The 13,395-nt window shown below is 46.1% G+C and overlaps 1 protein-coding gene across 1 annotated transcript in view; it reads right to left on the bottom strand.

Annotated features, from left to right (window-relative positions):
• Positions 1 to 1,838: 1,838 nt before the first annotated feature.
• LOC119406373 (glycine receptor subunit alpha-3-like) overlaps positions 1,839 to 13,395 on the bottom strand; it is a 72,425-nt gene continuing 60,868 nt past the window's right edge. Inside the window, exon 8 of the mRNA XM_037673114.1 lies at positions 1,839 to 1,933. Coding sequence (XP_037529042.1) covers positions 1,839 to 1,933 — 95 coding nt within the window. The remainder of the gene's footprint in view (positions 1,934 to 13,395) is intronic.

The raw sequence follows: 13,395 nt of genomic DNA on the forward strand, positions 1-13,395 counted from the left end.
CACAGATTACAGGGCTCTCAACCAGCAAACTGAGTTGATACCATACCCAATGCCTAGGATTGATGATATCATTGACGAGACCGGTGGTTGCCGTTGCTTTTCACGATTAGACCTTTGCAAAGGCTTCTGGCAGATTCCATTGAAGGAAGACACAAAGAAGTACACGGCGTTTATTACACCGTTTGACTTATATGAATACAACAGGCTTCCATTCGGGTGGAAGAATTCCCCAGCCTGGTTTCAAAAGATCATGAACGAAACCCTGAAGCCGTATTTGGGCATATTCTGCAATGTTTACATCGATGACATAATTGTTTATTCGAAGACCAAAGAAGAGCATCGCGAACACCTGTCCTTAATTTTGCAAGCTTTGAGTGTTGCAAGCCTCAAAGTGAACTTTAAGAAAAGTGCCTTCTTCCAAGAAAAGGTAGTCTTCCTCGGAAGAGTCTTCGATGGGTCCACGAAAAGCACAAAGCAGGAATCCGTTGAGAGAATCTCAAAATTGGTAAAGCCCTATGACATACATTCACTGCGTGTGTTTCTGGGTCTGGCCGGACACTTTCGGTCTTTCATTAAAGACTATGCTATTAAAACAAGATGTCTCACACGCTTGACCCAGAAAGGTATACCGTTCCAATGGGATGGCGACTGTGAAAGGGCTTACTCTGACCTTGTGAAGATTATATCGTCGGACCCTCTCCTACGGATACCAGACTTTTCCTTGCCGTTTGTGCTGAATACAGATGCATCACATTATGCGACCGGAGCAGTCCTGTACCAGAAGCTACCAGACTTGAATAACCAAAAACATTATGTAGTAGGGTATTACAGCTACACACTGAAGCCGGCTGAAGTGAACTACTCGACCACAGAAAAGGAAGCGCTGGCCGTATTGAAAGCTGTGCAGTATTTTCGAACGTACCTAGAGGGTGCAAAATTTACCCTCTTTACAGACCACCAAGCATTGACTCACCTACTCGGTATGACACAACCAAAAGGCCGCATCGCTAGGTGGGTAAATTATCTGCAACAGTTTGACTTCGTCGTGTCACATCGTCCAGGTCCTCTACTCACTGATGCGGATGCGCTGTCCAGGCTTCTCATACCAACCGCAGTTGACAATCCTATACAAATTAATCACACAAAGCTCTGGGAAGGTACCGAAGAAATGAAATTCATTAATGGAAAATATCAGGTGCCACCAACATTGATTCCCAAGATTCTGCATCTTTACCACGACACCCCCGAATCAGGCGGACATGACGGTTTTTGGCGCACGTACGGCAAACTACTGAAAAGATTTAAGTGGCCAGGTATGAAAAATGACATCAGGACCTACATTCGTACATGCCACGAGTGCCAAACGAACAAAGTCAAATACAAACAGCCCACGGACGTTATGATAACGACAGATCACTCCAGCGTCCCATTCGATGTTGTTCACTTGGACTTCGCAGAGCTCAAAAAGAAAGGGGAAGGGGTCAGGAAGACGCAAGCTTTCCTTCTCGCTATCGATGAGTGCACAAGAATGGTTACGGCCAGGGCAGGAAAGGAAGACGCCAACAGCATCATGGCTCTTCTGAAGGCAGAATGTTTTCGGAATACGAAGACATTAGTTTGCGACAATGGTCCGGCTTTCCGTAGCACAAAGCTTTCCAAATGGGCGAACGACCACGGAGTGACAGTCAAGTTTTGCGCACCATACCACCCAGCTGCTAATGGCCTCGCTGAGCGTGCAATACGAGACATCAAGCAGTACATGAAGATGTACCCGAACTTTCCTGGCGGTTGGAAATGCTGCCTCGAAGCCGCCGTGAGACATCACAACCGTTCTTGCACTAGTGGTCTTGGATGCAGTCCTCTTTTTGCCGCTTCAGGGACTGTACCGGTGCTTCCAGCAGACCGTGAACTGGGCCTTCTTGAAAACCTGGTGCTTTTTGAGAAAAAGAAAACAGAAAAACAGCAAGAGGCGTACAAAAAGAAAATGAAGAAAAACTTCGACAGCAGACGGAGCAGTGACATACCAGACATACAACCTGGAGACTTCGTCCTGGTGCGGAAAGGAATAAGGAATTCTAATGATAAGTTTTGTGGGCCTTTTCAAGTCGTCAAGACGGCTTCGCAACGTGGTATCTTAAAGACCATCTGGTACCTGGGAGTCTCTGGGCACACAGAATGCGCCTCCATCAGCAATATTTTTAAATATTACACCAGGAGGTGTGAACAATGAAGTCCGGGAGAGTGAAGCGGTCTGTGCCTGAAGCATCAACGCGGAGCATCAGGGAGAAGAAGAAGAAGAAGAGGAGAGGTGGAGAACAGAGATAATAAATGGCGGAATACATCCGTCTCTCTCTAGCTCAATGTCTCAGTAATTTACCTTAGAGGAACGCTACATATATATATATATATATATATATATATATATATACGGCAAATACAGAGACGGCTCTGAGCAACTGTGAAACTCAGTAAATGCTGATACGCCATTTTATTCTGCCATTAAAGTCGATTTTCGCATGACGGAACTACTGATTACGACGCTGTCGTGACGTCGGGCTGTAATATCGATTCTGGTGACTTCACCCACCAGTATGGATAGTTGTGATGACGTCAGGTAGCAAACCATTTGAGACAGCCGCTTGTGCGTCACTAACGGAGCTACGGAGCCGAGCGTTCATGGAAACGTCCCGATAGCTGGAGCAAACCCGCGACCAGAAGCTCATACCGTGCCATGACGTCACTATACAGTAGGAACCGAAACCGGGTTATAAAACATTAATACTTTAGAATGAAGGAAATAAGATGACTTTAAGGGCTCGTTTTTCTTTGTTAGACATAATATTATGATAACTAACAGACAATAATGCCAAGTGAAGTATAGGGGGTGGTATTTGTTGTAATTAAGATATAAATGTGAAGAAACTAAAGTGGACGACGGACGCGTTATTCGAAGGTCGCAGGTACGGTCCCTGCCGGCGGTCGGTTATCTTTTCGTCCACTGTACGTTCTTCATATTTATCTCCTAATTACTAGAAATAACACCCCGTATACTTTTCCTACCATTATTGTCTGTTAGTATCATTATTTTAATACTTTAGGACGCACACTCTCCTACCAGTACATTTTCTAGGTTCCTGAACGTATGGCCTGTCATCTGACAAAAAACAAACTATGATTAAAAACATACATACATACATACATACATGCATACATACATGCATACATACATACATACATACATACATACATACATACATACATACATACATACATACATACATACATACATACATACATACATACATACATACATACATACATACATACATACATACATTCATACATACATACATACATACATACATTCTAGGGAAGAGGACCCGGAACGCAGTCAGCAATGAACGGCAGACTGCATGGTGAGCCTGACTACCACGGAGAACACGCAGAAAGCTACACGCGGGCACCGCCGTGTCCTTGGCCTACAAGGCATCGCGTGTACGTTCGTATGAAATGTCTTTCCGTTGCAATCTATAATGGGCTCGGGCAGCAAACAAGAAAGGATACCTGTAGACGTACAAAGAAATAGAAAGCACGTTGCTGCTCCACCAACGTCACCCCGCTTGCAGGAAATCGAAATAAGGGAAGGCAGAACATCGGACACACCAGATTTCCGAGTTATTCGTTCCTCTCTCTTTTCCTTGTCCTTCCGTTTTCGAATCACGGAGGAAAGTAAAACGTACGACAAGAATGAAGAAAGGCATCGAAGACGGCTTAAAATGTACTGCAGCGGCCACTAGCAAAAAAAAAAAGAAAGACTGGGCCCATTGTGGAGGCTCTCGTGATATCGGCGGGACAGTCGTTAAAGCAAAGAACCCTATCTCCCGGAAACGGCCAGCAGCGAACGGGATCCACTGAAGGAGAGAAGGAAAGTGAGAATATAGAAAGCGATGCGCGCCTTTAGCTTAGAGGAGAGGAAATTATAGGAAGGATCGGGGGCAGCCATCAGAGCACGCGTAAGCGAAAAAAAAGAAGCGTACTGAATGGGGACAGCCTCAGCGAAGAAAGAGTCGGAACAGGAAAAAAGGAAAAAACGAAGCCATGGAAAGCGGTATTCGGTATGAAGAAAAAATTAAATTCCCAATGAATTATAAGCAGAACGAAAGAGCGAAATAATGAGTCACACGGGAAAAGGAAGGAAATCTCGCGTTGATAAAACAAGAGAGACAACAATAAAAAATACAATTCAAAAAACGGCTGGAAGGAGAAGATGGAAACTTGGGATGAAAAAATCCGTAAACAGAGGGTGGTTGCTCGAGCCGACGTTTCGAAAAGTGGACTTGTATTCCTCAAGGCTAGCGTTCTAGCCTCCTAGCCTTCTAGTCTCCTAGCCTCCGGGTCTTCTGGTCTCCTAGCCTTCTAGTCTTGAATGCTAGCCTTCTAGCCTTCAAGGCTAGTCTTCAAGCCTTGAAGAAGAGAAGTCCACTTGTCGAAACGTCGGGTCGAGCACCTACCCCCTGTTTACGATTTTTTTTTCAATTCGTAGGACGTGTGACAGTCGGAGGAAGACGAAAGAAACAAAATTGGAGGCGACCCTATTCCTTGATTTAGATTTACGTGACTTCGTGTTTCGCCGCACTCACGAAGCGGATCTCTGAAGCCACGTAGAAAGGAGCACGTGGTTGATGTCTGCTCCGACAGGTGCCGCAACGATCAGAGCTCCTCACAAGAAAACGCTCTGCTCTCTCAATGAATTATTTCACCAATATTAATTAATTACCCTTAAAGTTGATTGACCATTATTTTAAGTAAACTTGTACTCCAATATTGCATGTATCGAATATTAATCTGCACCTGAAACGGAAGCACAGATTTTGTGCCTGTTTTATTTTTGGAAGACTTTTTCTGAATGGTCGGAAAACTGGAAGTGCTGGACCGGAAGTACATGGAAGAGAAACAAGAGTCATTCGGCGCTCGTGTCGTCGAAAAGAAGTTCCCAATTAAGTATAAGGAAAACAAGAGAGTGTAATATTGAATAAAACCCGGGAACGAAGAAAAGTCGTGTTAAAAATACAAAAGGTGTGCTAGTGGTTTCGAAAGACGCGTCACAGCCGGAGAAAGAAAAAAAAATAAATTTCAAGAATTCTTATTTCGTTCGAAAGGCGAAGCTATGAAAGAGACTGAAAGTTTCAGCGTTTTGCCCCGAGCTCTTCTCCCACGGTGCTCTAACAACTTCCGGGTGAGACGTGTCAGTGGTGTTCGCGTGAACTAGTTAGCGAGTGAAAAAAAGCAAACGAAAATCAATGAAACCGGTGAAAAAGAAGCAATGTGGGTGAGGCAACAGCCGCCGCACTCAGGCTCGCAGTATACAGGCAGTGCAGCCAAGGCTGTGAGAACTCAGCACACCGCTCGGGGCTACGGGCTGAAATATAGTTTCGGTGCCATCGTGCAGCCTCTAATTAGTTCCCAATTGATCCTTGCGTTTGCTTTTAAGTCGCACGGGAACTAAGTGATACTTCTGTTTCTCTTTCAAGCATATCCGCGAACCCATATTTCAGGTTTCCCGAATATTAAGAAAAAAGCATAATATATAATACAGACACATGGTTATTGTTCAAGTTAAGACTTATATTAAATTTATATGATATAGGAGCATAACTTTACTTAATATAAGTAAGAATTATCTGTCAGGATGATTAATGAACATCAGGGGCGTAGCCAGAAATTTTTTTCGGGGGGGGTTCACCCATACTTTATGTATGCTCGTGCGTGCGTTTGTATGTGTGCGTGCCTATATACGCAAGCAAAACTGAAAAATTTCGGGGGGGGTTTGAACCCCCCCAACCCCCCCCCTTGGCTACGCCCCTGATGAACATTGATTCAGTTCATTGAAAGATTGTGAGCAGCTGGGAATATCGCGGCCCCTGGCGGAGCAGATGTCAACCACGCGCTTCTTTATACGTGGCCTCTGAGATCTGCTTCGGTAGCGCGACAAAATACAAAGTTAAAGGGGTGGTGCCACCAAATTTGTGGCTTGCGCATTCTTTGCTGTAAGCGTTTCCTATAGCTCCAGGAAGCATGATGCATGCACCAACATTCATGTATTCTCGCTAAATAACTTAATATCGCCTTTTGATTTGGATAACATTCGGTTTCGGTTTCTGGGCGCCGAGGTTGGACAGTGACGTAGAAGTGTAGGAGGCGTGGTCACGTGACCCCACAAGGCTGTGACGCACATAGCCAGGAAGCGATCGAAACTCGGGGAGTGATGTGGCAACCGATGCTTTGCCGGTACTACAGTGAACTAGAATGTATTCTAGTTCATTACAGCCGGTACGTACGTTGCGGAAGTGGCGGAGGTCCGGAGGTCACTCACGTTACTACAGCAGATTTGGTGTGACGTCACTACAACTTTCGTTGCCCATCCTACAGATCTACGTCACTGTTGGCGCGCTAGCGATGGGTTTCGATCGGGAGAATGAGCATTTAGGTACACTTTGGAAGTGAATTAAAATATATTCTAAACGTTCGCTGTGTCCGACCCTTCGTGTGCAATGTCCTTGCATACAGAGGAAACCCACAACAGGCTTGTTATAGCCTCGAAATTTGATGGCACCACCCCTTTAACGCAAGGTGTACACCTGTGCCCATTAACGCCGAGGTTACGAGCACCACTGCCAGGCACCCAAGTCGTGGTTTAGGGCCTCGCCATGGTGGTCTAGTAGTCACGGCGCTCGACTGGTGACCCGAAGGTTGCGGGATCGAACTCCGGCTTCGGTGGCTGCATTGTCGATGGAGGCGAAAAATGTTTGAGGCCCGTGTACTCAGATTTGGGTGCACGTTAAAAAGCCCGTGGTGGTCGAAATTTCTAGAGCCCTCCACTACAGCGGCCTTCATGATCATATCGTGGTTTTGGGAGGTTGAACTCTAGCAGCTATTATTATTATTATTATTATTATTATGTCCTTTAAAGGCGGCGCATAGCCGGTGTAAATTATATATATATATATATATATATATATATATATATATATATATATATATATATATATATATATATATATATATATAAATATATATATTATCAGCCACAACTTTCGGGCAGTCCTTGTGTATTTAATCACGGCATTAAAAAGTAACTATAAATAGAGGGCGCGAGAGGGAAATATGAAGAAGGCATGCAGGTAAAGAGGAAGAAAAGTATCCAGTTTCCTGCCCTGGACTGGGGAAGGGGTGAGGTGCGAAATAGAGGTAAGAGACAAAAGAATAAGGGGGAGAGAGGTACAAAACACAAAAACACAAACGTCTAAAACAAGATGTTCACAAGTTGGAAGTGATGACAGCAAATGCCGCTCGAGCCGAAATTTCGACATGAAGAGCAACAACTTTTGGTCCTCCCTCACTCTAAAACATCGATTACCCTTTGTCACGCCTACATTTCTATATTTGATGTCCGCCTCCTCCTACGTTAGATACCCCGCTAAAGTTCAATGTGTACATCTACAGTCGCGCAGTACTGACAGCCCACGCGTAGAATGTACATGAAAGAGCCTTGTTGTGCCTGTTGTAGTTGTTGTTAAGCTACGCTATCTTGAACTCCGCCTGCTGGTTCCATATCGTGCGACACGCATGACAGAACCACCTAGCTAAAAGTATCGGATAGAGGGCAGACCTTGAAACTGCCTGCAAACTGCGTACGAGTAAATAAAAACACTGTGTGGCACGTTTCGAGAATCGCACAAAGGACTCATTTTGTATCCATATGACGGGAATTTGCGAATTTCAATATTGTTATGCGACTGGACGTCTCGTATTATTTACAGCATATGCAGTGTTCGTGTGATTACATTTTATGGGAACTATAGTGTTATGTGACGAGACTGTATCATGTGTGTGTGTGTTCTTCCCCTTTTTTATGTGAATGGACTATATATGAACTCTGCCTAGGTAATCGTTTAAGTATTTTTTTTTCTTTTCGTTGCTGCACTTTAACTTATACTATCATCTGCGAAAAGGAGTATCTCGCGCTAGACAAAAGTGCCAAAATCTCCTGAACTCATATAATTAAAAAAACAAACTGCGCAATTCTGCACGGAAAAGAAACGCAGGAAGTGAGGGAATTTTTCAGTCGTGGCATGGTGCACGCCCAAGGTCAAAGTTGGTCGTTTTCCGTGTACTTGTTGACGTCGCTAGCTAGAAGCGCAATTCGCTGCTCCAGACAGATAACCTAACCGGTGATGGAGAAGTAGGGCAACGGCGGTGACAGGCGCTCTGAAGGGAGGCGCCAGTGGCGAACGAGAGTAGAAGCTTCGGGCGAGTTGGGTTTGGTTCACGATGGTTATAGCACTACGCTTGAATGTAGGACAAAAGGACAGGGCAGACAAAAGAGGGCTGCCTTTCCAACTGAAGTCAGCGCTCTTTCTTGCTGCTCGTCTTCTTTCTTTTTCTACATTCGCTCGTTGTGCCAAACGCTCTCATAACCATTGACTCCAAGTAAAAGGGCAAGATGACGTAGTGGGGTGGTGGAGGGGCTGACAACATGAGTTCTGCTTTTCGAAGCAGGAAACAATTGTCGAATGCCAGAAAGTTGATCTAGTTGCCAGAAGTTTATCGTGCAATAAGATAAGGCTCATAGGTGAGCGCAGGGTTCCCTACGGAGTGCCCAATAATCGTATCATGTTTTTTCAACGTTAAGTTCCCCGATTCTTTAAAGGAAAAAACAAATGCCAAATAACAAAGAAATGATATTTACATTCTTCAAAAGTAATTACTGAATGTATAGGTGAAGCACATAGCTTAATGAAAACGAGGTACCCCATCCATACCTCCTTCCTACCATATCCCTACGTTTCCTGAATCTTCCGTCCCGCTAGAAACACCGCTCTTCAAGCTTTCGCTGTGACTGTGCTGCGGTTTCAGCGCAGGCCTGGCGTTTTTTTTTGAGAAATCCTTCTTTATGCGACGACTGCTCGTGCCTATTTTATGCGAACGAACGCTGAAAGACGGCGCAGACCTCTTTAGCCTCTCTGTTCCGGTCTTGCTGTCGCGAGAAAGAAACACAATGGTTATGGCGTTACCTCACTGGAGACATAGCCTACACCACTCCTCATGCTGACTCCCGGCTAACTACTATGGCAGTCTGTGTACGAGGCTCGCTGAACCAACAGGTAACTAACAGGTTCTGCCCTTTTCCGCGAATCCGCTTATATTGCCACCGACAAAAGACTTCAGGAGCGCCCTTGTCATGTCGGCAAAATGGGGGCAACGAAGCTTGGTACCACATTTTCTTTCTTTCTTTCTTTCTTTCTTTCTTTCTTTCTTTCTTTCTTTCTTTCTTTCTTTCTTTCTTTCTTTCTTTCTTTCTTTCTTTCTTTTCTTTCTTTTCTTCTTTCTTTCTTTCTTTCTTTCTTTCTTGTCAGTGCAGACGCTTCCTCCTGTATCCTTTCGCCGTGCCGAGAATTGGACCTTCATCGACGTACTCAGCAGTGCTACATTTCAGATGCTTATAGGCAACAACGGCAGGTCATGCGTTCATATCCAGGCAACAACGAAATGCGGCAACGTGCAAATGACACGTCAGTCTCTATAACCTCGATAGAAGATCAGATTGACGTATCAGAAACGGCTAATCGCTGAGAAGCCCACGGTCTAAGGAGCATCACTTATTGACAAACGGCGCATGCAAATACGTATTTGACCAGCGCGCCTTCTAGGGCCGCATTTCTTAGCGTTCGCGGGCGCCGCATTTTTCTGCGCTGGGTCACACCTACAACGCCAGCGACGCTTGTGAGGCAATACGAGCTTCGCTTAAAAAGAAAAAAAAAACAAATTAACAGACGATACAAGATCTTTATATGATGCTCTTTTGATACATTGGGCATCGTCCTCTCGAGCAGGCTAAGAAATAAGAAGCATGCGGTAATGCACCAAGCGCAGCTCATTCAGTGTCGTGGCAATATGCGCCTCCCTATAAAAACATCGAGACGATGCTTTTAGGGAGAGGAAACTGTTATGCACTGGAGATTGCCGCGGGGTGACTCTAAAGGAACAAGGTTTATTACCCCTTCATGGAAAAATGATTCCGTTCATTACCCCGAATCCTGCTTAGGCCGCTCAGCCGTCATTATGTTATAATTGATTCTCCTCATTAGCTATCGTGGATGTTCATTAAAGAAATTTGCATGACGAGCGAAGGGGCTTGCGGCACCGATGAGAGAAAAGCAACCTTGCACGTCCGTGTTAAAAAAAATCGATTGCATAAGCTTTTCGAAATTTCCTGCAACATAACATCACGGGGAGTATCGATCAAATTATGATGTAAGCGGAGAACTCGCCTCTGCTTTTGCTGGCATATATTTGCATAACATATTACGCCTGTTCGCCCTAGGCAAATTACGATAAAGGAAAGGTGGCTTAAAAGATGGAAACGATCATGTTTCCGAAAAAATAGAGAAAGAAAAAAATACCATTGATGAATTAAGTTTTTGCTGCTTTGAAAGAAACCTTGCTTAAAGACAGCGTCGGGCTCTTGGGCGCCGCGAATTCTACACCGCCTCTTCTAGCTTCCTGTTAAGTATTCTTTGCGGCGACTTTCCCGTGATTGGGAAGGTTGTCTCCGGCATCCGATTTTGTTTTGGGACCCAGTGGTCGTAATTGCAGCGATATTTGGAGACTTGTTTTCCAGAGACTACATAGTCCACGTACAGTGCATAAAATTCTGTTTCATTAATAAACAGAGGTTTTTTTATCAGGGCCATTCAGACAATTAATAACGATTCAAGCTAATTCAAGGTACACTTGAGATCGTCGAATGCCTTTCTTTAGCGCAATATTCCAAGTTTCTAACAATTTTGAGCTAAAGGTAACTTCAGGAGTGAGCGAGCAAAAAATATATTAAATATGTTCGGGTCTATTGAGCGGGATGGGACCATAAGGACCCCAGGCCTAGATGACAGCCTCGAGTCCTTGGACACGGGCGGCTTCCTGGGCGCGCCAGACGGCCTATACAGTTGATCTTCGAGGTCGTGGCTGAGCAGAGCCGCCTCCCATCGCACCTCGAGGTTCGAGACTGCCATGTCTACCGGGTTCGTAGGGGACTGCTGCTCGCTGCCGGTACACTTTCAGAGCATGTGCTGCAGCGTAGCTCTGGCTCCGCATGCTTCACACTCGTCGGATATATGATCGCTAGGTTCGGGTACATGTCTCTCTGTAGTTGACTTCAGGCGACCTCCTGTTTCTTGTTTAGTTTGGCGTGGGGCGGGGAATATTTGCATCTGTTCAATCTGTAGTGCTGCATGGTGTCTTAAATTGGTCATGCGATCTCCCAACGTCCCCTCCCGCATCGCTCTCGAGGTGCGCGAGGCATCGCGACTGCAGGCTGGCGTCGCAGCTCGGCGTGTAGGTCCTCGAGCCGCGGCGTGGGCAGTCGCGTTGCCCGCGAGCGGAGGGTCAGTGTGGGCGGGAATTCATACGAGGAAACGGTCGTTTTTGCGGCCAATCTTGCCTCCGTAAATTTGGAGAATGCGGGCCGCTTCGCGCGAGATCCGGCCGCTGCCGCAGTTGCGTATTGCCGCGTGGGAGTCGCCTATTATCCCCTCGACGTGTGTGGTAGCTACCGCGAGCGCTATTGCCGCTTCTTCGGCCGCCTCCGTCTCTTCTGTGCGCATCGTCGCGCTCGCGATGCAAGTTCCTCCGTGATTCGCGATCGCGACCGCGAAACCGCGTTGGCGCTCGTAACGGGCCGCGTCTACGTAAACCATTTGTTTACTGTTGCCGAATTCCTATTCCAGGTCTTGCGCTCCCGTTGCGCCGACCGATGTTATGTGTCGGGCGCACGTTCTTGGGCAACGGCGGAAGGACGACGCGCTCGCGAATACGTGTGGGTATCCCGACCTTGTCGCCGCGCTCCGTGTGGAGTAAAAAAGAATTCGTGAGCCATGCCACTCTCTGAATGTGGAGAACCAACGTAACATTGTAGCACACCACACAGAGGTGACACGGAACTTCAGTGAAAGCACACATTATAAAAAAAGCGCAACGCGACACGACGCACACGCCAACGCACACGCACAACGCACACGCCCAACACGCACATGCACATGCCACTCACACGCACACGCACACACACACTCACACACACACAAATACGCACACACACACACGCAGCCCACACACACACGCACTCACACACTCACACGACACACGCACACACACACACACGCACACACACACCACTACACACACATCGCACACACACGCGCACACACACGCGCACACACACACACACCACACACACACACACACACCACACACACACACACACACACTACACACACGCGCGCGCGCGCGCGCAGCGCGGCACACGCACACGCACACACATTCCTTTTATCTTTTGCTGACAATGAAATGTTTTAACTCACGTATATTAGAGAAAAAAATATTTCTCCATCCGGTGTGAGCCTTCTTTTTACGAGACTACGCTGCTCTGAATGAAACGCTAGCTTCGCGTACCATTCGCCCAACCGCGCTTCCCGTGATCTAGCAGCCCTCATTCGGCCGTCACTGTTCGCTGAGTCGCAAAATTTATTCAAGAGTCGTTTCCACGCTCGAGAGACTTTATTGTCATACCTACATTTTTCGGTGCTTATGTAGTTCTACGCTCATCGTTTAGCTTTATCGCGTGATGACAGCACCTGGACTTCAATTTGGTCGGGTTCGTTCATGGCTGACAGCTTCAACTCATTGAATTTTTCCTTGTAAAGTCTGTGGTTGACTGCAAACCATAACGAGTCTCCGTACAAAAAAAATTCGCTCCTATGCTCATTTTTTTTTATGTTGGGCGAACGTGTCATATTTTTTTTAGCATTTTATTCTTGCTGGAAGCATGTCATTGGCGTGCGTTTTGTACCTTGAAGTCTTCCCGTTCATTCAATGTTGCCTTTTCAATTTAAAATAGCATCACTAGATTGAGAGCTGGCTGGTTGGCTCATAATTCAATGTGAATAACCAGGTTTTGTCCGTGTATTGTATTTCTGGTTGTTGTTAACATTAACTGAGTAGAGTTAGATTTATATTGATTGACAGCGTGGCTCTGCGAGTCATTTTCAAAAAGGGAACACCCTATTATGGAAATGTTTCACCCTGTGAATTAAGGTTATTCACCAGGACGCAGCCACTGGCCTCTAACCTCGTTTTCTTCATCCGTCACGCGCGTTGGCCCCTCGGTCGGAGCTCGTGCGCATGCAGGGCTGGCACATGTACTGCGGCTGGCTTGCACCATAGCGCGGAAACAAATGAGGACAAAGAAGTACAGGATGAACACAAGCGGCTGGCTTCGCTTGTCGTAATGGGGCTATCGGCGTTTTCGCTTCGTTCGCGACGCCTGGAATGCGCAGAGTG

Source organism: Rhipicephalus sanguineus, chromosome 10, assembly GCF_013339695.2.
Source record: "Rhipicephalus sanguineus isolate Rsan-2018 chromosome 10, BIME_Rsan_1.4, whole genome shotgun sequence".
Classification (NCBI taxonomy): Eukaryota; Metazoa; Arthropoda; class Arachnida; order Ixodida; family Ixodidae; genus Rhipicephalus; species Rhipicephalus sanguineus.